A 27,212-nucleotide genomic window follows, 5' to 3' on the forward strand; every position below is an offset into this window, starting at 1 on the left:
CTTGATTGGCAATATCACAAAATTACTGTGAATTATTTAGTGCCATCAAAGAGACCTCACAGACTTCAGCAAACTCCCTCCGAAATAAACTTGGAGCAACATATCTCTGCAAGTTAAAGTAATTAAGTAAGGAGTTAGTTAGGCCTTTCAGTCAAAAAGTCATTTTCACAATTTCACCTACGCCTCTCTGAATCTACTCTTCTATTACAAGTGTTTGCACAAATTTCACACAAACATTTCTAACATGAATCACTACCAAATCATTTGGACAAGAGAATAGTCACAATGAAACATAAAAAAAAAAAAAAAAAAAAAAAAAAAAAAAAAAAAAAAAAAAAAAAAAAAAAACCAAGAACTATCAACTGCTCAAATTCAAGAACATTTCCCCCTAGTTGAATAGAGTCACTGCAACTAATTACAAATTAAAGATACGTACACAAAGTATTGTGAAGAAATGTTCATAAGAGGCCATTTGATTCAAGGCATCTACGATTCCATGATCCTATGGAAGCCAACATGCATTTCTGCAAATAAGATGCTTGGAAATGTGGGCATTACATTTGCCATTAGAGTCATGCCTTGAGAAAACGCTGGCATCCAATTATGTGGATCAATTTTTCTTTTTGATTTATTGATAATAGCTTAAAAGTGCTTATTTTTTCTATTAAAATAAGTATTATCATACTTTATTATGATATAATTCTTGTTTTTTTTTTTTTATATTTAATTGTGGAATATTGTTCAAATACTAATATTAAGATTAAATGATATATTAATGCAAGAAATTGTGTTATGTAGGAATTACAAAAAAAAAATCAAAGAGTGAAGGCTAAGAGGTGGGTCAAAAGAAGAAGTCTATCCTATGCCCAAGATAGAGTCCAATGTGTAATACAAAAAGAGGTGAAACCAAACTGCTGGACCCAATAATTGAAAAAATATTCTAATATTACTGCATGACAAAACCAAGAAGAAAAATGTGTCATTGGCTCTTATAAAAAGAAGAAGCAGAGTTTTATTTCAAGTGTAAGAGAGAAACATAGAACAAATAGAAAACTGTGATTCTTATAGTTGTACGAATTCCAAAAGAAGAATGACTCTTATCTCTATAAGAGAAGCAACACGGCAACAAACAAGAGAGGCGAAAAATTGCAGAAAAAGAGAAGAAGACATTCAACTCTAGATCAAAGAAGACAACGGCGACGGTTCAAGATTTGTTTTTATTTTCTTCTTAGTTATTTTATTTTGCTAGCACGAGGTTTAGGATTTTAACGATGAAATTTATTTACGTAATCATATCTACCTAAATCTCAAGCTGAGGCTAGGGGTGAAACTTTTAATAAGATTGTAGTATTTATTTTTCAACTTTTTTATGATTTTTAATGTATGATATTTTTAATTGATTGCATGATTTATTCTTAGAAAAACTGTTTTTGTTCTGCAAAATTCCTTGATTCATTGTTAACTACAGATACAGTGAATGCTTGAATTCCCTGAGAATCAAATAACCAATTTTGCATAATAAAATCAATCAATTTTAAGATTAATCTTTTGATGATATTTTCTTTTGGTATTCACTGATCTATTTTTCGATTATCACATGAGTTGCGAAATAGATATTATAATTTTATTAAAAGTAAAACCCCAATGCCTTAGCAATTCTTTTAATTGTTATTTCCGTTATATATTTTATTTGCATCATTCAACTAAATCATCTGTCATAGATTTTTCTTAATTTTATTTTTTTAGTGTTCTTTATTTCCCAAATCTCAGTGATTCTACACTCGGACTTCCGAGAATTACTACTTCGCGACAACCTGCACTTGGATTCGCACACTTAAGTTGTCAACATTTATATTGAAAGTAAAAAAGCATGAGATTTTCATGACAAACCTGGAGGTGTTGCATCTGATCATAACTACAACTAGTGCCATGGCTACTGATTGTTGAGTGCTGGTCTTTGACAATATTCATTTCCAAGATATAGTTTAGGGACTTTTTTGAAAAGAATGTCATCAACATGTTTATAATACGGTTAATACCATATCCTCCACCTCTTCCAAAACATAAGGGTCCCCATTACAATTCCAAACCCAAAAACAAATCTCGTTTCAGCACTTATGTAATTCCACTCAATCATACTCCTATGAGATTCTTCATACATTGGAGGTGACAATTGTGGCTCCTCATGTGAGCATTGTGATTTCAAAGGCAAACCACATAATCTTTCGTTTTCTTTGAAGGAATTTTCTGAAAATGAAGAGAATTGCTTGATAAATGGAATATGTCCCACTAATTGGTTGAACGAAAGGTTGAGGACCGAAAGGAAAATAAGATCATTAGCGAGCTGCATAGGAATCTCTCTAGTAAGCTTGTTGCTTGCCAAGTCTAGTAACTCAAGATTACTCAATTTCCTCAGAGATGCTGGAATTTGGCCCGTGAAAGCATTATGCGACAAGTTGAGAATATACAACAATGTGAATTCTCCAATTTTTTCAGGTATAGAACCATCAAAGTTGTTGCAAGAAAAATCAATGGTGGTGAAGATAGTCAAAATCTTCACTAGCTCCATCTCTAAACCCTTGCTAGTAACTGTTACTGTATCTTGATAAGTAAACCTACCAATATTAACTTGGAGGTGATTGAGTTTAAAGTTGGCCTCATGTGAACGATCCATCACTGCCATCCAAGTAGAAAGGAGTACTATTGGAAGGTTACCGGTAAAATTGTTTGAAGCAATATTTATTGTAGCACCCCGCCTTTACTTAATGAAAGATAAAAGTAAAAATATCAAATTTCCACCAAGCACTACTAACTCAACTTCAATATCGTTAGAGTTCATACATCTCACAACGAAAATTATCAGTAATAAAGCTTTGCCTTTCAATTGATCTTATAAACTCATCAATAAGACATACCAAAGCTTCTATTACATATTGTAAAGTCATTATAAACTAAAATCTTACTCTTTATATATCAACACTACAATATACCACACGTGACATTAAAACAAATTTTGTAAATATCAATTTAACTTAACTCAGAACTTCATGAGTCTGGGGTCTCTGAGTACCTCAAGAAAATACATCTAAGCATTGCTATGAGATTTCCTACAATCTTCCATACCTGCAAGTTCTACCACAATAACTATGCAATTGTTATCCACAATTATATAGGCGGATTAAAGAGTCCATGGGTCTCAATAAGTATAAGAAATTACTGAGCATTTTCAAATATGAGCCATCTTTTTAGAAAATGACTCCAACATAGTGATTATAATAACAGCTACATTAAGTTTACCAAAAAGAATCATTTTATGTAATTCATAGCTGGTAAGATAAGCACTGTAGAGATGTTTAATAAGACATAATAAAATTCACTTATCTTTTTAGTGACATTTCTTTAATACGTATGGCTTTATACATATATCAATATACATGGTACTTGCATATCATAAAATGCATATGTATATAAATATAAATTAATGAAACAATTCAATAATCTCAAAACATATAAATCACATTATTCATTTTATAAAAATGCAATCTTCCCTCATTTTTCTCTAAGAAACTCTTCTAGCTCATCTGGCTTTCTAAAGGACTTTAACCTTTCGTTTACGGTTATCAGGAGGAACCTTTGGCTCTACGGTTAATGTCTATATGAGGCACTTTCAGCTCTTCGTTTAAACATTATTCATGAAAACTTTCCAGTTTCTAATTTAATGTGGAAGGCCCCTTCGGCTTCCACAATTAACTTAAGAACACCCTCAAATTTCTAGCTTATTATTTAACCTAGAAAGCCCATTCAGCTTTCACAGTTAACATAGGAAAACATCATAGTTTCTTATTTAACCTGGAAGGCCCCTTCGGCTTCCATAATTAACATAGGAAACCTTTTAGTTTCTTATTTATCTTTTATTCTCATTAATCAAAGATATACAAAAACATGTCTCTCTTAGCTAGAGTGATTCTTTTGTTCTCATAATCATCCTTTTTCATTTCACAAAATTATTTCAATACATGTAAAAATAATTAAAACATATAATCATGTTATTCATAAAATACTCAGGCTCATGTAATTTAAATAATCATATCTCAACACTTTATCAAATGCTTCAATAAGTAAAATAGTATCATTTCTCAGTAAGTAGTTATACTTACAACTTTGCAGACTGTCTAAGATCTTCTCTTGTCCTAAATAACTCATGGCAATTTATTGCACCCACGCTCGACAGTATATTAGTCTAATATTAATTTTAAAAAGCTAATATCCAAACCATTGATTATTTCCCTTATGTTTTGTCTAAAAACGGACAGCATAACGACATATATCTAAAATGTCATAATGTCATTCGGACATCATAATGGCTATGTAGCTTTACCACGTATTTTTACACGGATATTACTACGACACTACTATAATATTTATCTAAAATTTCTAATATTACTTGGGCATTACAACGACGCTATTATAAAATACCTAATAATATTTATGTAGCACAACAACGTATTTATAATATTTAAAAGAATGATTGAATATAATATCCTTCCCTGAGATATTCAATCACATTTTTCCGAGCAATTTTGTCATTATATCAACATAATTTAAAGTGGCTGCCCTTATTGATAATGACACAGGATGGTGGAATTTTGAGCTTATACAAAGATTGTTTGATCCGGGGGATGTGAATCGGATATGTAGTATTGGGATCAGTCCTCTTTGTACTCCGGATCGAATTGTGTGGAGGGGGAATGCTTCAGGAGTTTTTTCAGTGAAAAGTGCCTATTACTTGACTATGACCAGAGTTACTCAAGAAAAAGGAGGGAGTTCAAAAGAGGTATGTGATGATATGGTCTGGCATTCCATTTGGAGTTTACAAGCCCCACCAGTGGTTAGACACTTTTGTTGGAAAGTCTGTAATAACCTACTGCCTACTAAGAGTAATTTGGCTTTGAAGAAATTGTTCCTAGCTCGGAATGTCCTATTTGCCTCAGGGATTCGGAGACGGTGGTTCATTGTTTATGGGTTGTCCAGCTGCAATGGCTGTGTGGCAGGAATGCAGTAGACGTCTCCAGAAGCTGGCCTTGGTGGCCAATGACGGATAAGAGCTGGTGAAAATTTTCTTCGAGAAGTTATCAAGTGAGGAGGTTCTGGAAGCCTGTACAGTGGCAAGGGCAATCTGGTTGCGGAGGAATTCTTTTGTGTTTGCAGGGGAATTTCTGCCACCTCTCCAGGTGGTAGAACGATCTAGAATGGCTATGGAAGAATATTCTACAGCGCATAATGATGGTAGTTGCACCAAAAATGATACCCCCATGACCCCTCCAAGATGGACTAAGCCTCCGGACGATATGTGGAAAATTAATATGGATGCTGCGGTAGACAAAGGGGTAAGGAAGATGGGAGTGGGGGTTGTTATCAGAGATGCAGGTGGTAGGATTATAGCTGCACGAGCAAAACAAATCCCATTCATCGTGGATCCTCTACTGGCTGAAACTGTAGCAGCTTGGCACGCTATTTCTTTTGGCAAGGAGATGGGGGGAGACAAGGTGATTCTGGAGGGGGACTCGTTGCTGGTGACTTCGGCACTAGAGAAAGTGGATGTAAATGACCAAGCAAATGGCCAACTCCTTGAAGACATCCGGTCAAGCTTTAGCTCTTTTTCCTCTGTCCAGGTTCATCATGTTACTAGAAAATCTAATATAGCAACCCATGTATTGGCTAGAAGTGCTGTCTCAATTTTTAGATAGAGTTTGGATAGGGGAATGCCCCGGCATTATCCAAAGTATTGTACTCGTGGAGCGAGATGAGATTACTCAATAATGAAGATTCCATTCTTTTCAAAAAAAAAAAAAAGGTGTCAAGTATACATGTTGTTTGTATTGTTCTGCAGTAAGCGTGAATCCTCCAGAATCCTTTGGATTCGGCTTCAGTTATGTTTTTGAGGAATTTCTAGAGTTCACGTCTAGTTGTACACAACAATAGCCAATAGGTAGTGAAATAAAAATCTTGACTTTTCAACCCATTCATTCGGACCTCCACCCAAGAGAGAACGTCTTATGTTTTTTTTTTTTTTTTTTTTTTTTTTTTTTTTTTTTTTAGTACTTACAAGCTGAAATGAAAATGTGAAGAACCTAGCATATTCTACTGTACGTACGTGTACATGAGTCCTATAGGCACAAAGCAAATCCTCTAGCATCCCTTAGACATGGAGTACCACCAAGCTTCTCTAGCATATTCAAAATCTGGAACCTACTATTTTCTATTTAACTAATTCACTTTTCCTTTAAGTTAAATTAATTAAATCTTGAGTTTTAAATCATTCATAATATAAATTAGAGTATAGTTCAAACTGTCCACTTCTCAGTTCAAATTGAGGATATAAAATTAGACAAAATATATTTTTCAAATGTATTTAATCCAACTTAAAACTAATATTTATATTAAAATAATCTTGGTTAATCTAATAAATTCCTTAGGTGTTACATCTATGATTTGAAGCATCGGCCATGGGGCATCAAGCCCTGGATGACCAATGGGCCCATATAATTTGTTAGGTCGCAAAATAAGAACATTCAATATGGTTAATCCTTTCAAGTAAAATGGGAAGGTGTCTTTGATGTGATTATTCCCAATGTCCGAGACCTCCAATAAATGTCAATTCTTCATAGATTTCGATAACTTTCCCTCTAGATGGTTTTTATTGATATCTAAAGTTTGTAAATAACAAGACTCTGGAAATGTATCAGGAATTGTACCATTGATATTGTTTTTCCCCTTAGACTCAACACCTGAATAAAAGCCCCACTCATCTCAATCAAGCGTTGGGGAATTGTGCCATTGAAGTAATTATCAGACAGATCAACAAATCGAAGATATGTAGCATTGCATATGAATCCAGGGATACTCCCATATAATTTATTACTTGAAATTGAAAAGAATTCTGCGGATTCAAGGGACTGGCCGATGATAGCTGGTAAGGCAGAATGAAAATTATTCATGGAGAAATCCAAGTAGCTGACAGGTGGGAGAACTGGGAGTTGGCCTTGGAATTGGTTGGAGGGAAAGTCTAGATATCTTGGAACATCAATAGAAAGATTGGAGATTGGTCCTTCAAGAGTCTTCAAGTAGTTATAAGAAAGATTTAGAGATTGAAGATCAGGAAGTTTCCAGATCAAGTTGGGTAACTCTTCATCGATTCGGTTCTTTGAAATGTCTAGATAGGATAAACTGGATTGGTTTCTCAAGAAATCAGGAAATCTTTTCAACTTGCAAGAAGCGAGAATTAATGTTAAAAGGGGAACCGAGGATAACGAAAGGTTAAAACCATTATATTCAGTCAACAAGTTGATGTGAGAAAGATCAAGGTATGAAAGATTTTTTAACGATTGAATCACACTATGGTCCAGGGAGTTGTTAAATTTGTTTGAACCAAGTGATAGGCCTTCAAGACCTCGAAGTTCAAAGATAGACATGGGTATTGGCCCTTCTAATTGGTTGTTATCCAGATAAACACTTTCTAGTATGTAAGAAGAAGCATTGGGAAATTCTTTAAGTTGACCAGAAAATTGGTTGGACGAGAGTCCTAACACTTGCAATGATGAAAGGGAAAATAGAGAAACTGAAATATTCTCATTCAATGAATTTCTATCCAAGGAAAGAGATTCCAATTTCAAAAGTTCTTCCCACTGAGTGGTAGTAATCTGACCAGTAAGATTATTGAAAGAAAGGTCTAGGTTGGTCAGATTCTTGGCCATGCTAAATACTGGAATTGATCCACTAAACATGTTAAATGACATGTCCAAATAGACCAATTGTATGAGGCTCACCCATGAGTTTGGAATTGATCCATTAAAATTGCAATTCGAAAGATCTATTGTTGACAACATTTTAAGATTGCCAATAGAATGTGGCAATGACCCTAAAAATCCTGTATAGTTAAGAAGCATGGTTTGAAGATATACATTTGGAGGAAATTCTGGCAAAGAATCTCGCAGGTCATAATTTTTTAATAAGTCAATTGCTTGTAGCGTTGGAACCTGGAAGATCTTTTTTGGAAATGTTCCATTCAACCTAGAAGAGGAGACTTTCAAAAATGTCAGATTTTTGAAATCTGCAAAAAAAATTGGAACTGGAGAAGAAAAGTTGTTACCATTTAAATGAATAATTGAAAGGGACTTAAGATTCCGTAACGATGAATCAATAGGGCCTGAAAGATTGCAGTATAACAAGCTCAACCCTCTCAAATTTGGCAATGAAGATGATAAGGTGTGACACCACTCCTTACCTTGCGTTGATATAGCTATACCAACAAGATAAAGTTCGATAAGCTCCGAAAGGTTATGAACGAGCATATTTAAATTTGAATTCTCAAGTGTCAGGGATTGTGCAGTTTTGTAGGGGTCATAATTGCGAGATAAATCAAGAGTAACCAACCTTGTCAAACGAGAAATAGCAATAAGAATCTGCCTTACAAAGCCAACATTTGATAGATTTAAATAACTCAAATTCGCCAACTTGTCAAGCTGTGATGGAATGTGAGAAGCGTTGAAGTAGTTGTAAACTAAAATTCAGGCTTTGGAGATGCTGAAGATTGAAGAGGCTGCTCGAATCTTCAAGTCCACTCGAGATGAATTCATTGGTCAAGTCGAGACCAATAACACGTCCTTCATGGCAGGTTACGCCTTCCCAAGAACAGCAATCAACACTTTGATTCCACTTAACGAGTTTGCTGGACCTAGCAGGATAGAATGTAAGGTTGTCCTTCAATTGCAGCAACAAGGACTGTTGGTTGCTGATACATTTCCCAGGCACCCAATGACACAAATTCTAATTAGGAAAAGTGAGTAAATGGGCATCAAGAAAGTCCACGAAAAAACCGCAAGTGATCTCATTGCAGGGAATGGAAGAGGTGGTGATATTAATTAATGGTGGATTGAGGATGGTATTGATTTGTTTTGTGTGTGAGTAAATATATAGCCGGGGGTTGTGGCCACGAATCGGGAAAGTAAAGTTCTGCGAACATGACTTTTTGACCTGTGACTCTGAGTCGTCTTACGTGGCCGACCAAGAGGAAGAAGAGAGACCTTTGACTTAAGAGAGCTGCTACACTCACACTCAACTCCCCACACCCTAATCTGGCATTCCACATCATTTTTTTCCCCCTCCTTATCTCCTCTCTCTGCCTCCTCCCTCCATCTTCCCTCTCCCTCCAACCTCCAACCGACCACACATTTTGGCCCTTCCCCGGCCAGAACGGCCGAATTCCGGCCGTTCCAGCATGGGAAGAACCTGATCCCGGTCAGTCGCCCAGGATCCGGCCGTTCTGGCCGAGAAAGGGTCGGATCCCGGCTTGACGGCCAGGATCCAGCCGTTTTGGCCGGGAAAGGGCAAGATCCTGGACAGCCGGCCAGGATCCGGCCACTCTAGCCAGGAAAGGGGGCAGTTCTAGTAGGGAAAGGGCCGAATCCCCAGCTGTTCTAGCCGAGGAACGACCAGATCCCGGCCAGCAAGCCGGATCTGTCTTCGTTTTCATTTGCTGACCGAAAGAGAGGAGAAGAAGAAGAAGAATGAGAGAGAGAGAGTTTCCATTTTTTTTTTTTTTTTTAAAAAAAAAAAAAAAGAAAAAAAAAAAAAAAAGAAAAAAAAGAAAAGGAAAACTTGAATTTACCCCCATGAAGTTGTCACCGATTTGCAATTCTACCACCAATGTTTCAATTTTGTTAATTGCACCTTATTAAATTTTAGAAATTTTCAATTTAGGGAATCCGTCCAAATCAATTGTCTAACTTAACGAATTTTGCCTCATGTGCCGCGCATGTGCCCTTTTTGACAAAATTGCCCTCTTTAAGATGGTGCCGTTTTGTAAGTCTTCTCCAAGCTTCAAAACGGCACCGTTTTGAAGACAAGCCCTAAAACATCCTTCGGCCTCATCGGGGAAGACGACCTTGATCATCTTCCAGACCCACTTCTATTTCGGCCGAGAGGAACTGCCGGTAATTGGTTCGTCGATTTCGGCCGACAGAAATTGCCGGTATTTGTTTTGTCAACGTCCAGTGACAAGGCTGTGATGTTGAACAACTCAACCGAAATCGACGAAACAAAGTACCGTCAATTTCTGTTGACGCCAGGAGGCCTCCGCGTTGGCATCCGCCGCACAGCCCATCTCCTTCAAGGATGACTCGCTCGCCGCCCCCCGACGAGGCTGTCTTCCCCGATCGTTGTTTTAGGGCGATGACATTTTGTATCAAAACAGTGTCGTTTTGTAGAGGGAGATTTTGGTTTTGGTGTTTCACAAAACGGCACCGTTTTGTAAAGGGTATTTTTGTCAGTTTTCATCACTAACTGGCACATGAACGGCACGTGAGGCGAAATTCGTTAAGTCAGACGGATGATTTGGACGGAATCCCTAAATTGAAAATTTCTGAAACTTAATGGGGTGCAATTAACAAAATTGAAACATTAGTAGTAGAATTGCAAATCAGTGACAACTTTATGGGGGTAAATTGAAGTTTTCTCAAAAAAAAAAAAAAATTGATGTGAAAATTTCACATCGAAGTGTGTGGGGATTTGGGTGTGGGGAGTTGGGTGTGAGTGTAACATTTTTCTTTACTTAATTGGCTCCTGTCAACGTTTTGGAAGAAGAAGAAAAGTCAGGAAATTAATGTGAGATATATAATAATTGCCTCAAACGCCGACCACCATCAAATTAAATCAATTGGTACGTACGTAGCCTTTATTTATCGCCACTGCTATATTTATTGCCCAACTTCTTTTTTTGTCTGATTAAATGGACACATGAGTTACTTACAAAAATAAAATAAAATGGACACATGAGTTTAACATTTCAGAAAATTTGGCTCCGTTTGTTTAAGTATGGGAAAAAGAGTGAATGTTGGCGGCTGGGAGCATTCAGCATTGACGAGAGAAAAGCTTGGTAGATAGGTGCAAGCATCAGCCTTCAGGGTTGTCGATCATTATCTCATCAACGCGACCAAAAAATCTTATTTCCTTCCATAAACATTCATGGCATCAACGCTACGTATACCAAAGGGATCGACCGGAAAAACTTGGAACGAAGAAGTACTCGAGGAGCTTCTTTAGAGTATTCACAACAATTTTCTTAAAAGGAATTTGTTTCTTAAATTTTTTTTTTAAAAAAATTTAAGAAAGTTACAAAAACCCTCCACAGCAGCATTCCTAAAATTTTTGTCTCACTGGGAAGTGAACGCTACTCACTTCCCATTCAATTGTTTATTTACAAAATTTATTATCTCCCCTACTTTATTTTTTTTCTTACTTTTAATTAAAGTAAAGGTAAAAAATATATTATCTCTCTTCTAGTTTATCTTTTCTTTTTTTTTTTTCTTACTTTTAATTAAAGTAAAAGTAAAAGAATAATATTTTAATAATATAGGGAAAAGTGAAGGGAAGGTGTGGGGTGTTTTTTTTATACGAAAATAAAAAGTAGTTTTGTTCCCTATATTTAAGAAAAATAGTTGAAAAACTGATGGGAATGCTATTATAAAATCTTTCATTCTCTAAATACAGGAAATATCTCATAAATATCACAAAAAGTTATATGCAACGTTCAACTTTTTTATTGCTTCACTAAATTAAACATTGGAAATGATATAATGCTACACTCTCCATTGATTTAACACAAAATATTTATCCCTCGTCTCCTTTGTTGAGATTTTGTAAAATATGTAAGGTAAAGAAAATAATATTTTAATGGTATATGAAAAAATAAAGAAGGTTATTTTAGAGCGATTTTGAATAGAAAGCAGGAAGTAATTTTATTTTTTATATTTAAGAAGAAAAAAAAAGACTGGTGTGAGTGCAAAACTGCTCTCCTAGCTGATATTGAAAATTCTCCGCTTTCGGTCTTTCTTTTCTTTGCTATATCAGCCATATATCCACAATTTTAATTCACCTCGATGTTTTTCTTTTGGAATTTCCTATTATTGTAGGAGTATGAAATCAAGTTATATTTGTTAAAAATGAAAGTGTTCATCGCTGAAATTGTCTGGATCGACCAATGCACTTTTAGGATGTTATATAAAAGCAACCAAATTCTAGAGTCTACCATATATCCTAGGCCTTTGGCAAATCGGAGTACCAAAATAACAGCACCATCACGTACATGTATGTGATTCTATTAATTCTACTGTACAGTAGAATTACATATGCAAATTTATATATGAGTTCAAATGGAATATGGGTATAGGATTGACCTCAAGGCCATTTCTATTAATTGAAAATTAAGCAAGAATTTCAGTCACCCTCACTGTAAAGGGTTTATTGTTTGATTTATATATTTTATGACGTTCAGAAAAAAAAAATAAAATGGATTGATGTGGAATGTAAAGGAAAAAGATGATGAATACAAAATACTGCGTTCAATATACTGAAAAAATTAAATAAAATATAATTTGTTTAGAAAAAAATAAAATATTATTTATTTTTTTAAAAAGCAAACATTGTCGCAAGTCAAAAATGTTGCTATTCTGATTCTTAACTTTATCTACCCGTTGGAGCCCATAAGTACAGACCCCATTTTGTTAGAATACTCAAAGAATTTGCAGCAGTTCCTATCCACCCCCAAAATGCATAAAAGACCATATAAAACACAGGCTGATAAAATGCATACAAAACGCAAAGATGCTCAACGTAAAATGCAAGGACAGAGGAAGTAAATACAAAACGCAAGGGAAACGACATGAAACGCAAATAAGATACGTATGTCCACTACCAAAAAAAAAAGAAAAGAAAAAGGCGCCTACAAATTGTTTGAAAAATGTATATTTCCATATGCTAAAGATGTATGGGGACTATATATAGATGCTTTAAGAAAAATGTATATTTCCTTTTGCCAATAAAACAATGAATTCGGTTAAACCCTCTATGATTTGTGCCAATTCTAACCACATCTCTTGTGGTATTTAAGTTTTCTAGTACACCACTTTCTTCCCCTTCGGTTATATATGTATATTGATAAGTATTTGGCACTAAGGAGAAGGGGGAGAAGAGATTCAAACTAGTGACTTCTCCTTCTATTATATTCACCACTAGAACTTATGTTATATGAGATCGGTGACCTTACACTTACCAACAACTCAAATGGAACTACAATAAGATCAGAGAAATCGTAACAAATAAACGTTAGATAGAGAAAGAAAGGAGGGGGAAGCATTTAGCGGCTTTTAGCCCATTTCCAATTTTATTGTCTTCACCGGCATTTGTTCTTACCGGTTCGATGTTGTAGTAAGGGTTTATAGCCTTGTATGAAATTTGTACTAGCATCCAAATTTTCGGCACTAATCCTATCATTTTAGAACATCACTTGTGATTCTATACAACAAATTTATTTAATTATTTATATAAAAATAAATAATTAATTAATTAAAAATCTTTAAAAAATAATTAAAAATAATAAAATTTAAAAAAAGAAGGCTGAGCCACCCCCTTGGCCACCATGGGGTGGCCGGCCAAAAAAAAAATTATGGGTTTTGGCCCTTGAGCGTGGCCGAACAACCCCCGTGGCCCATGGGGGTGGTTCGGCCACCCCCAAGCTGGCCACCCATCAAAAAAAATTTGAGGGTTTGCCCTTGAGGGTTGTCAATCCACCCCCATGGCCTATGGGGGTGGTTCGGTCACTCCCAAGAGCCAAATCCCATCATTTTTTTTTTTTTTTGTCATGGGTGGCCGAACCACCAACGCGGCCATCCCAGACCGGCCAAAGAGGTAGCTCAGCTACCTCTTATTTTTTTTCATTTTTTTTTTATTTTTTTTAAAATAATATTATTTTTAATTATTTTTTAAAGATTTTTATTTTTCACGTTTTTTATATAGTGCTATATGTTAACCTCAACAATTGATACTTGGCAAGCCGTTAAAATTTGAACGAAAAATTTAACAGAGGTACTAAATTGATTTTTATCCTTAATTTAATTACCACCTATGATACAAAATAAAATTGAAATACTAAATTTAAAAATATGTATAATTCAGGTAGTAATGAGATATTAATTAATTTGTTTTGTTTGTGATTAAATATATAGATGGCCGGGGGTTGTCGCCACGAATCAGGCAAAGTAAAGTTCCGCTGATTCGAGAGGGAAAAAATGAAAAAAAAAAAGAGAAGAGAGACCTTTTACTTAATTAGCTCCTGTCATAAATTTTGGAAGAAGAAGAAAAGTCAGGAAATTAATGTGACATAATTAATAATTGCCTCAAACGCCAACCACCATATATCAAATTAAATCAATTGGTACGTACGTAGCCTTTATTTATTGCCACTGCTATATTTATTGCCCAACTTCTTTTTTTTGTCTGATTAAATGGACACATGAGTTTAATATTTCAGAAAATAAATAAATGTTGATGTATATGTGTGAACAGACAATGAGCTGTCGTTCATAATCTTTTAAGATAACAATTTTTTTTTTTTTTTTTTTTTTTTAAAGGTAGTTCAATTAGTTGAGGATTACATCTTATGAATTGAAAGTTACTAGTTCAAATCTTTTTACTCTTTTTTGGCATGGACATGTAAAAAAGAACAAGAAAAAAAAAGGATAACTACTTACGAGTGAAGCAAAATTAAGTTCAAATCTTCTCACTCTTCACATTTATTATACCACACTAAAAAAAGTTCTACTTCTCAAATTTTTATCTCTAAAAGTAATTCTCAAATGATTTGTCATTATTTTATGGGATGATGATACATTTTTCAAAATAATAAATCATATGAAATTGTGATGCATCATTTAAGATCTAAATTTAAAAAATAAATAAATAAATTAAATGTATAGCACTTCTCTTAAACATTCTTATTAACTTTCTCTAGGAAGATTCTTATTTGAATCACAAGCGGGGAGTTGACGTAGAAAAGCAAAATTCCTCCCGGTTCTGGCACGGCAACTTTATTCACTCGTTATTGTCACTATTGACGCCTAATTTGATTTTGTGAAATCTGTGTAAGGATTAATTAATAACTTCATGTACAGACAATTTACATGAAAAAATTTATTTCTCAGACTATACTCTTTGGATTTATTCTGAGTCAGTCAAGAGTGGGTACTCAAAAAGTACTCCTTTCTCTATTTCTCAACATCAATAAAGTATTACGACTCAGGCTTTCTATGATAAAATTTATATCTCATAGTCTATCGTCTTTGGATTTACTCTCAGTCAGTCAAGGGTGGGTACTTAAAAAATCCTTTCTCTATTTAATTTCTCTATAAATAAATGTTGATGTATATGTGTGAACAGACAACGAGCGGTCGTTCATAATCTTTTAAGTCATTTAAGATAACGACTTACGAGTTAAGGCAAAATTAAGTTCAAATCTTCTCTCACTCCTCACATTTATTATACGACACTGTATATCATTAGACATTAACGTTTTGAAACAGTGGATTATGATAGCAGGCGGAAGATGAAGGAAGATTTATTGAAAATAACATTTTTTTTAAAAAAAAATTTAATTTTCTTTTATCTTTTAGTTCATTGAAGGGACATTGCATCTATACGCCTTATCAAAGTTTTTGTCTAGTGTCAAGCCAATGCAATAACGGGAGCGGAATTAGCATTTAGAATTTAGGGTAAAATTAGAAAAAGGGAAAAGTACACATAATTTCCTCAAACTACCACTCAATTGTCAATGTACCCTCTAAACTACCAATTGTGTTAATGTCCCCCCCTAAACTACCAAAAAATGTCAATGTCCCCCCTAAGACCAACAAAAAGACAAAAATGACCCTAATTTTTTTTGAATAAGACAAAAATGCCCTCTTAAATTCAAAATATTAAAACTAAAACTAAAAAACTTACAATAAAAAACTAAAAATAAATAAATAAAAAACGAAAAAAAAAATAATAAAAAAAGAACAAATTTTTTACTCTTTAAAAAAAAGCAAACAAAAAATAACAGAAATTTATTATTTTTTTTTTAAAAAAAATAAAACAAATGAAAAAAAGAAAAAGAAAAACCAGTTTTTATTAAATTAAAAAACAAAAAAGATCTATTTTTTTTTAAGAAAAAAAAAAACGAAAAAACAAAAAAATAACTGAAATTTTTAAAATTAAAAAAAAAAAAAAAACAAATGAAAAAAAAACAGTTTTTATTAAATTAAAAAAACGAAAAAGAATTTTTTTTTTTTAAAAAAAAAAAAAAAAAAACAAAAAAAAAACTGAAAATTATTTTTTTTTAAAAAAAATAAAAAAATAAATAACAGTTTTAATTTTTTTTTTTATTATTTTTTTGGAATAAAATTTTGTTATTTTCTATTTTTTTAATCTATTTTTTTTAGTTTTTATTTTATTTTAATAATTTTATGAAGGACATTTTTGTCATTAGGGGGACATTGACATTTTTTGGTAGTTTAAGGGAAACATTGACACAATTGGTAGTTTGGGGGGTACATTGACAATGAGGTGGTAGTTTGAGGGGGTTATATGTACTTTTCTCTTAAAAAAAATAAAAATAAAAATTAAGGGGTAAAATTTTAATTTTAACAAGATAATAAAAGGGTATTTTTAAAAATAATTTGGAAAACACATGTTGGCTTGGGAGGGCTTCGCCATGTAGCTCCGCCTCGGCAATACAATGCTTGTAACAATAATGCAAAAAGGAAGATTTATGTCTTTTTGGTGTTATTCTAAAATTAATACGATACTTAAAATCACAATTGAATTTGTGATAAACCACTATTAAATTTTAATATAATAGTAATTTTAAAAGGCACATCAATTTTGAGAAGATACAAGGGTGACATGAGTCTTCCTTCTAGTATTACCCTGCTTGTAAACATCGAAATAAATGAGTAATGCTAGAAGGAAGACCCATGTCTTCCTTATGTACTCTGAAAATTGATGTGATTTTTAAAATCACCATTGAATATATGTTTTTCTTGAGAGAAAAATGTACTTGTAACTAGTCCATGTATTTACTTAAAAAAAAAAAAAATTATTTAATCGTTTCATGCTCTATAACAAAAACTGTATTAGAATTTTAATTAAATAATTAAATTTATTATTTTTTTAAATAAAAATTTTGAAATAATTGATTATTTAACATGATATGTGAGCATTAACCTCACATTTCAAATAAATGTTTTGCATTTTGAGCTTCACTTATACTCAAAAATTTCACTTTACATTTCAGTTAAATATTTTACGTATTAGACCTCACCGAAAAAGAGTTTAAGCCAACACTTAAAAAAAATATATTAAAATATTAATTAAATAATTAAATCGACTCGTTCGTGTGTACTTAAATTTTAGAATAATGAGTATTCCTAATGCCAACATTAAATAAATAAATAAATAAAAAGGTAGAAAGAAGCCAGAAGACAGTTAAGAGCATCTTCTAGTTTTTCTCAATTTTGAGTTTATGGGTGTTCTCTCATTTGGTAGATGCTAATTGTGTACTTGTTCTTGGTCAGGGGTTGGAGACAGAGCAAAGCCCACTCATTTGTGTCTCTGTCTTGCCTTAATTTCTGTTCAGGTGCACGCGCGAAGCAAAGTCTATGATTGCAACTCCCATGAGATGCGCCTGATTCCATTTTCTCTCCCTTCTTGCCATATCCCTTGCTAAGGTCAGAGTACCTTAAACACAAGTGTTCATGCCATTGCTCTCAGGGACGGAGCCAGCCATTGGTATGGGGAGGGGCCAATTTTTTTTTTTTTTTTTTTTTTTTTTTTTTTTTTTATCATTATATTAAAATAGGGAAATCAAATTATAAATGAAAAATATATTATATTTGAATATTATATTTTTATAATAATGGAAAAAAAATCCGGAATATCCCTCAAAGCATAAAGAATAACGTGTCAATGCAGGGATTCCTACTATAAGTTCTATCTTCCACAATCTCTCTCTCTCACTCTCTGGTGTTTTTCCTGCATATGGGGTTTCATGGAGGCCCTCATTTTGATCACTCCAACCGCCCCTACTTTCTTCTTGATGTTTCTCTCGCTATATTTCTTTGCTTTCTATTTTGTTTTTTGCAACTGGAATCTAAAGCATAGACTAGAAGCTTCAAGCTGCCCCTACCCAAAAAATAAAAAAAAAATAAAAAAATAAAAATCAAAGGAGTTGGGGGGGGGGGGGCATGGCCCCTACTGGCCACCCCAGCTCCGTCACTGATTGCTCTCTCTCTCTCTCTCTCTAAATAGGCACATATGTATTACGTCCCTCTTTCTCTCTCCATTCTATTGTTCTCATCCTCAAACATTATACTCACTTAATTACTAAAATATCGTCGGTCCCCACGGGACCAATGAATTCCAAAGACTACTTTCTCTCTATTTTGCGAAAGCTTTATTGTGGGTTCGGCTCTCATAAAATTTGCTTTAACACAATTCATCTAAAATTAAGATAGTTTAGCAGATTGGGAAATCTGTTTGTTAAAATTCTTGTTTTCTGTTTTTTGATTTCTCGTCTAAAAAAAAGAAAAAAAAGTTAACAAACAACTCCAATACAAATTACTCTTAAAAGTACAAAAACTGTTCTTACAATTCTATCATATTAGAACAATTTTTCAACCAAAATATATATATATATATAAACATTAACGAACATTATTTTAAAGTTTCTAGTCAATTTTAAGCTATAGTTTGTTAATAAAGCCTAGCTCCAGTACCAACATTTTGAGAGCATTATCACCTCTCTTCTCCCCTCAAACTAGGCTCCCTGAGCTCCTTGTCCTGTATTTCATTTTGAGGATAAATACAAAATTAGTCCACGACAAGAAAACGCGTTTGCCTCAATGACTCAATTTACATGGAATACACACCATATGTGCTCAGTGCTTTCTTTGTCTCGTTTTCTGCCAAAGATCATCAAAGTGTTCAAAAGTCAAAACCAAAGGAAAGGATCCCATGTCAATACTCTATGTTAATATTATAATTTTTTTTAATAAAAAATATATATATACTCCTCTCAAACAATTTGTGTTAATGTATATCCAAAGAGATATGTTATTTGCACAAATTTTACACAACAAAGGCATAAATTTTTTCTAAAAAATAAAAAATGAAAAATGCTGTACACATCAGTATTGTTGTGCAGCTAACATATCTTATATCCAAATTGCGTCAATATCTTCCCAAACTAATAAAAATAATCGAGAAATGATTAAAACACTCACACTACACAATAATGGCACAACATCAAGGCACAATGGAGTGGGGTTCATTATTGAAAAATGGTGACCCACGCAGTGGATCTTCACCATTTTTTCTTTTTTCAAATTTATAAGAGTATTTTTGTGCTTTTAAAAAATTGTTAAGGTCAATTTTGTCTTTTTCGGGACAAAATGGGTACATTGACAATTTTTCTTTTGTAGTTTAATGCTCTATTTGTTTTAGCGTAAAATGTTTTCTAGAAAATATTTTCGACATTTTTCGGTATTTGGTGGAAGCGAAAATAAAGGTCAACAGAAATCATTTTCAGTTTGACCGTAAAAGCCTCTTTAATTTTTGGAAAAAGATTTACGGTTTTTAAACTCTTCATTTTTGCACGTACGTTTATGAGAATCCGTCACCGCTGGACATTAGAATTTATTGGTAGCCTGGCTCTATCACCAAAAATCCCTGAATTTTGATATCCGAATGAAATCTGGTATGCCGGAACCAAATTCTGGCCTGTTTGGCCAGACTCTGGAAATTTCTACCGAAATCTGACCAATGCAGCCGGAATCCGACCAGATTGGCCAGAATCTAGAAATTTCTGCCATATTCCGACCAAAGTAGGTCAAATTCCGACGAAACAGGCTATAATCTTGCCAAGCTGGCCAGATTCTGGCCGTACTGGTCAAATTTTGGCCAATTTGGCCCGAATGTGGTTTGTCGGAATCCGGCGACGGCTGCCGGACGTCGCCCGATTCCGTTTTACGCAGTTGGTGATTTTTTCGTACAAACCAAAAGCCGAAAAATATTTTCAGGAAAATCATTTTTTTTTTATCTGAAAAATGATTTTGTTAAAAATATTTTATGACGGAAAACATTTTACGTCAAAACAAACAGAGTATAAGTGGACATTAATGCAATCAATAGTTTTGGGATGGGGCATTAAAAATTGAGTAGTAGTTTGAGAAAGTATATGTATTTGGGATAATTGTACTGCTGGTCCCTGGGATTGGATAATTGCCTAAATGTGGTTTGTCAGAATCCGGCGACGGCTGCCGGACGTCGCCGGATTCCGTTTTACGCAGTTAGTGATTTTTTCGTACGAACCAAAAGCCGAAAAATATTTTCAGGAAAATCATTTTTTTTTTTAATTTGAAAAATGATTTTGTTGAAAATATTTTACGACAGAAAACATTTTACATCAAAACAAACGGAGCATAAGTGGACATTGATGCAATCAATAGTTTTGGAATGGGGCATTAACAATTGAGTAGTAGTTTGAGAAAGTATATGTATTTTGGATAATTGCACCACTGTCCCTGGAGTTGGCCTAAATTACAAATCACCCCATGTGGTACTATAATTACAAATCACTCTCTGAACCGGTTTTTCGTCCACCAAGTAAACAAAATCCATTAGTAGATTACAATACAAATGATATTTAGAGGTTATTTCACTATTTATATGACATGACAAACTAACAAATTTTGTTAACTCGGTGGATGAAAAACGAGTTTAGGGAGTAATTCGTAATTATAGTTTCAAGAATTCTCCATGAACTTTTTGTACCACATGGAGTAATTCGTAATTTAAGCCAACCCCAGGGATCAGTGATGCAATTATCCCTATGTATTTTTCTCAAGATTTTTTTATGTGAGGGGCTAACCTATCTAAGTAGAGAGACAAACTTAAGGGAAGGTTGTAGGGGGTACCTCCTAAAAAAGAAAAAGAAAATGTTAAAAAGAGGTTTTTGGTCGTTAAATTTATTAAAAAAAAAATGGTTTAGGTCTTTTTTTTTCCTCTTTTTTTGGCCCTTGAAAAAAAGAAAATGATATAATCTGGTCCCTAAAGTTAAATTTCTAATTTTATCCTTATTCATAGATAGTAGATACATCATACATAGTCTCTCAATCTCTCTTTAATCAATACATATAATCTCTCTTTATTTTGTATAAGCACAAGGTTATGTAAAATAAAAGCAACAAATTTTAAATTTTATTTTATAAATGATGACCGTTTAATCGATCATGAAAAACCCTAAAGAATTAAACTTTACACAAAGAGGGAACCATTCACCTATGGTTGACTCTCCTTTCATTCTTCTCCATCTACGATTTAGATATTGTCAAGTTATTTAAATTTTATTTTCATGTGCAAGATGGGTATTCTGTTGTATTTGTTTATTGAAAAATGCTAGAATTATCTCTATTTTTACTAAAATGCCTCTGCAAGGTCATGCAGCATCCTCTTGTTAAAACACCACCAATTTCAAATGCTTAAAATCCTAAGAAGATGTAAATTTAATCATTTAATCAATACATTAATACTCTCTCTCACGTGTGGGCTCAAACTTCATTTTAATAGATGAGACCCAAAAGGCCAACTCGTTGAATATTTAACTGAAAAATTGAAAGTACATGAAAGAAACAGAGTTCGAACTGATACCATGTTAAATTGCCACTTGTTCCAAAAGCATAAGCAGATAGAAATAGATAAATTTAATCATTTAATCAATACTTTAACAATCAGCAACTTCGAAATTTTATTTTCACCTCATTTTTTTTTTATTAACAAGTGTTACATCGTCATGTCAGTCTGACATGCTTTTCAATTACAAGCAACACTAAAATAAAGCATTAAACATGAAATATAATTAGAAATCAAAGAGGTACACTCGTAATCATCTTGATTAACAACATCACAAAATTATTGTGAATTATTTAGCGCCGTCAAAGAAACCTTATAGACTTCAACAAACTCCATCCGGAGTAAACTTGGAGCAACAAATCTCTGCAAGTGAAAGTAATTAAGTATGGAGTTAGTTAGTCCTTTCAATCAAAAGTCACTTTCTACTGCTCAAATTCAAGAACATTCCCCCCTAGCTGCATCAGAGTCACTACAACTAATTACTAATTAAAGATACATAATGAATTGTGAAGAACTGGTCATAAGAGGCCATTTGATTCAAGGCATCTTCGATTCCTATGGAAGCCCACATGTATTTCTGCAAATAAGATGCTTGGAAATGTGGCATTCTTCATTTGGGTTGCTATGTGAAGTTACATTTGCCATTGGAATCATGCCTTAAGAAAACGCTGGCATCCAATTATGTGGATAAATTTTCATTTTGATTTATATTGAAAGTAAAAAGCAAGAGATTTTCTTGACAAACCTGGAGGTGTTGCCTCTAATCATAACTACAACTAGTGCCTCGGCTGCTGATTGTTGAGTGCTGGTCTTCGATGATATTCATTTCCAAGATACAGCTTAGGGAAGATCTTGAAAAGAATGTCATCAACATGTTTGTAATACCATATCCTCCACCTCTTCCAAAACATAAGGGGCCCCATTACAATTCCAAACCCAAAAACAAATCCCAGTTCAGCACTTATGTAATTCCACTCAATCATACTCCTATGAGATTCTTTATACGTTGAAGGTGACAATCGTGGCTCCTCATGTGAGCACTGTGATTTCAAAGGCAAACCACATAATCTTTCGTTTCCTTTGAAGGAATTTTCAGAAAATGTAGAGAATTGCTTAATAAATGGAATATGTCCCACCAATTGGTTGAAGGAAAGGTTGAGGACCGAAAGGAAAATAAGACCATTGGCGAGTTGTATAGGAATCTCTCCAGTAAGCTTGTTGCTTGACAAGTCTAATGACTCAAGATTACTCAATTTCCCTAGAGATGCTGGGATTTGGCCCGTAAAAGCATTATGCGACAAGTTGAGAATATATAACAATGTGAATTCTCCAATTTCTTCAGGTATAGGACCATCAAAGTTGTTGCAAGAAAAATCAATGGTGGTGAAGATAGTTAGGATCTTCACCAGCTCCACCTCTAAACCCTTGCTAATAACTGTTACTTTATCTTGATAGTAAAAAGTACCAATTTGAACTTGGATGTGATTGAGTTTAGATTTGGCCTCATGTGCATGATCCATCATTGCCATCCAAGTAGAAAGGAGTACTATTGGAAGGTTACCGGTAAAATTGTTTGAAGCTACATCTATGATTTGAAGCATCGGCCAAGGGGCAAGCTCTGGATGACCAATGGGCCCATAAAATTTGTTAGATTGCAAAATAAGAACCTTCAATAGGGTTAATCCATTCAAGTGAAATGGGAAGGTGTCCTTGATGTGGTTGTTCCCAATGTCCAAGACCTCCAATAAATGGCAATTCTTTAGAGATTTCGGCAACTTTCCCTCTAGATGGTTTTTATTGATAGCTAAAGTTTGCAAATAACAAGACTCTGGAAAAGTATTAGGAATTGTACCATTGAGATTGTTTCTCCTTAGACTCAACACCTGAAGAAAAGCCCCACTCATCTCAATCAAGCATTGGGGAATTATGCCACCGAAGTAATTATCAGACAGATCAAGAAATCGAAGATTTGTATAATTGCATATTGATCCAGGGATACTCCCATATAATTTATTACTTGAAATAGAAAAGAATTGTGCGGATTCAAGGGACTGACCGATGCTAGCTGGTAAGGCAGAATGAAAATCATTCATGGAGAAATCCAAGTAGCTGATAGGTGGGACAACTGGGAGTTGGCCTTGGAACTGGTTGGATCGAAAGTCTAGAGATCTCGCAATAAAAGAGAGATTGGAGATAGGTCCTTTGAGAGTGACCAAGTAGTTATAAGAGAGATTTAGAAATCTAAGTTGGGGAAGTTTCCAGATCCAATTAGGCATCTCTCCATATATCTGGTTCCTTGAAAGGTCTAAAGAGTATAACATGGATTGGTTTCTACAGAAATCAGGAATTTTTTTCAACTTGCTAGAAGCCAAGCCTAACCAAGCAATTTGGGGAACATGGGAAGACGAAAGGTTAAAACCACTATATTCAACCAACAAATTGGAGCCATCAAAGTTGTTTGAAGAAAGGAGGAGGATTACAAGACCTCGAAGTTGAAAGATAGATATGGGTATTGTCCCTTCCAACTCGTTTTTGCTCAAATCAAGCTCTTCTAGTTTGTAAGAAGAAATGTTGGAAAATTCCTTGAGTTGCCCAGAAAATTGGTTATTGGAAAGTTGTAATGTCTGCAATGATGGGAGGGAAAACAATGAAATTGGAATATCCCCATTCAGTGAATTGTAACTTAAATCAAGAATCTCTAGATGTTGAAGTTCTTCCCACTGAGTTGAAGTAATTTGACCAGTGAGATTAATGGAAGAAAGGTCTAGGTTGGTCAGATTCTTGGCCATGCTAAATACTGGAATTGATCCACTAAACATGTTTAATGACATGTCCAAATAGACCAATTGTGTGAGGCTCGCCATTGAGTCTGGAATTGATCCTCTGAAATTGCAATTCGAAAGATCTATTGTTGACAACATTTTAAAATTGCCAATAGAATGTGGCAATGTCCCAGAAAAATTTGTGCTCCTAAGCACCATGGTTCGAAGAGATCCATTCGGAGGAAATTCTGGCAAAGAACCTTGCAAGTCACCATTGTATGATAAGTCAATCGTTTGTAACGTTGGAACCTGGAATATCTTTTTTGGAAATTTTCCAATCAACCTAGAAAAGGAGACTTCCAAAGATGTCAGATTTTTGAAATCTGCAAAAAAATTTGGAATTGGAGAAGAAAGGTAGTTACCATTCAAACGAATAACTGAGAGGGACTTAAGATTCCGTAATGAGGAATCAATAGGGCCTGAAAGATAGCAGTTTGACAAGCTCAACACTCTTAGATTTGGCAACGAAGATGATAAGACATGACACCACTCCTTACCTTGCGTTGATATAACTACATCATCAAGATGAAGTTCCATAAGCTCCGAAAGGTTCTGAACGAGCATATTTAAATTTGGATTCTCAAGTGTCAGGGAATAACCAGTTTCGTAGGTGTGATAATTGCCAGATAAATCAAGAGTAACCAACCTTGTCAAACGTGAAATCGCAATAGGAATTTGCCCTGCAAAGCTGGTGTATGATAGATTTAAATAACTCAAATTCGCCAGCTTGTCAAACTTTGATGGAATGTGAGAAAAGTTGAAGTCGTTGTAAGCCAAACTCAGGCTCTGGAGATACTGAAGACTGAAGAGGCTGCTTGAATTGTAAAGTCTACCCGAGATGGATTCATTGGTCAAGTCGAGACCAATAACACGTCCCTCATGGCAAGTTACACCTTCCCAAAAACAGCAATCAACACTTTGATTCCACTTAACAAGTTTGTTGGACATAGCAGGATTGAATGTAAGGTCATTGTTCTTCAATTGCAGTAACAAGGACTGCTGATTGCCGAAACATTGGCCAGACACGCCAAAGACAGGAATGCTAATTAGGAAAAGTGAGTAAATGGGCATCAAGAAAAGCCACAAAAAGACTGCAAGTCTCATTGCATGGAATGGAAGAGAGGTGATATTAATTAATGGTGGATTAGGGATGGTATTAATTTGTTTTGTGTGTGATTAAATAATAAATGAAAATATAATGGAGGATGAGGCGAGTAAAGTTCCAGTAACACAACATTTTGACCTGTGATTATTAATTATTGGAGGTCATGATTGCTTCAGCCACGGGATTAAACCCATGCATTATATTATTGGTCCAATTAACTTTCTGTAGGAAGATTTATTCTTATTTGAATCACAAGTGGAGATGACGTGCAAAAGCAAAATTCCACCCGGTTCTGGCACGGCAACTTTATTCACGCGTTTGGAGAAATTTGATGTTGCGTAATTTGGACTTCTAGGATTTATTCGATCTGAGTCGGTCAAAGAGCGAGTCCTTTTTGAGTACAGGGAATTTTAACTTCTCTTTTTTCTAAGCAAATTGGGAAAAAGGCTATAGAGAATCAAACAACCGAAAAATTGGACGAGCTTCTCAATAACAAACTCAAAATTAAAATATTACAGAATATATAACTAAATAGTAAGAAATAGGTCAAAAAATTACTTGATCCTCCCTGTAAGGTAGGCTTGGTAATTTTGACACGACCCGCGAATCCGACGTGAACACGACATGAATATATAGGGTTTGAGTTTATGCTTTAACCCGTTTATAATCCGTCAATCCATTTATGACATGTACGTTTATGATCCGTTAATGACTCTTTTATAACCCGTCAACCTGTTTATAACACGTTTATGACCCACCAACCCGTTTATGACATAATTATGATGCGTTAATGACACATTTTTTACCAAATTAGTTAAACGGATTGACACGCTAACCCGACAGGTTGACACGACAACCCGAATTGCCAAGCCTACTGTAAGACCGTATAAAATGGTAACCAGAGCAAGAGAGGCATAGGAAATGGCACGGATTTCGAAAAGTCTCTCAACAATACAAAGAATGTGGAAAAAAAAATTAGAACGTTGGGCCATAGAAAGCAGAATTCTAGAATGAAAAGAGGAATGTGGAAAACAAGTGGAGGTGGGGGAATTCCTACCGGTTCTGGCACGCCAACTTTATGGGGAGCCAAATTTTATAGAGGAAAGCAGTAACTTTTGGTTTGGTTAGCGGAATTCAATTTTTTTTTTTTTTTTTTTTTTTTTTTTTTTTTTTTGTTTTTGTTTACATTTTTTAGAAATTTGATGCTTAGTCATTTGAATTTTCCATCACCATTATTTTCATGTTTTAAAATAAAGGAATTTATTAGAATTTTCGAGAATATAAGATTTTCATGTATAATTTACTTCTACGTATCTTGTAGGAAATATTTATTCTTTTCAGAATATCTTTATGTTTCTCTTTTTAAATGCCAAGTTACGGAAGAAAAAAATTAGGGGCAGACCTAGGTACCAGTTGGACTATTGGGGGGTCTTTGGCAACCAAATATTATTATTATTATTATTATTATTTATTTTATATATATATATTTTTTAATCTCTATGAAATCTATAGCATGGCCCCGTCAATATTAACTTTTCACCCTCAAATGGTTTCAGCTTTCTACTAGTGCTCGGACCAAAATAAGGAGAGTTATATATAGGCTTATAGGTTTTAAAAAACACAATTATAATAAGAGGTGGAACTACGGACTACCCCTAGCCTTGAAAGGTTACGAGCCCCTTCGAAATATAAAAAATGTCACAAAATTTTGATTTTTTTTTTTTTAA

At 34.2% G+C, this 27,212-nt stretch overlaps 2 protein-coding genes across 2 annotated transcripts; both read right to left on the reverse strand.

Annotated features, from left to right (window-relative positions):
* Positions 1–6,707: 6,707 nt before the first annotated feature.
* Positions 6,708–8,351, reverse strand: LOC133876877 (receptor-like protein 50). The gene has a single exon (XM_062315115.1). It carries the CDS (start codon positions 8,349–8,351, stop codon positions 6,708–6,710), a length of 1,644 nt encoding a protein of 547 aa, XP_062171099.1.
* Positions 8,352–21,951: 13,600 nt separating this feature from the next.
* LOC133878540 (receptor-like protein 6) lies at positions 21,952–25,585 on the reverse strand. The gene is made up of 2 exons (XM_062317100.1): positions 24,743–25,585; positions 21,952–24,580 (listed from the first exon to the last, which is right to left on the reverse strand). The coding sequence occupies exons 1-2, from the start codon at positions 25,482–25,484 to the stop codon at positions 22,335–22,337; spliced, it is 2,988 nt and encodes a 995-aa protein (XP_062173084.1). The 5' UTR covers positions 25,485–25,585; the 3' UTR covers positions 21,952–22,334.
* Positions 25,586–27,212: the final 1,627 nt, after the last annotated feature.

Source organism: Alnus glutinosa, chromosome 9 (assembly GCF_958979055.1).
Source record: "Alnus glutinosa chromosome 9, dhAlnGlut1.1, whole genome shotgun sequence".
Lineage (NCBI taxonomy): Eukaryota > Viridiplantae > Streptophyta > Magnoliopsida > Fagales > Betulaceae > Alnus > Alnus glutinosa.

Excerpts from the sequence above, each read along its gene's own strand:
- LOC133878540 (XM_062317100.1), bottom strand. The coding sequence starts at position 25,484 with ATGAGACTTGCAGTCTTTTTGTGGCTTTTCTTGATGCCCATTTACTCA. Across the intron at positions 24,581-24,742 it reads CTCAGTTATTCGTTTGAATG|GTTCTTTGCCAGAATTTCCT; the intron begins GTAACTACCTTT and ends GTGACTTGCAAG.
- LOC133876877 (XM_062315115.1), bottom strand. The coding sequence starts at position 8,351 with ATGCTCGTTCATAACCTTTCGGAGCTTATCGAACTTTATCTTGTTGGT.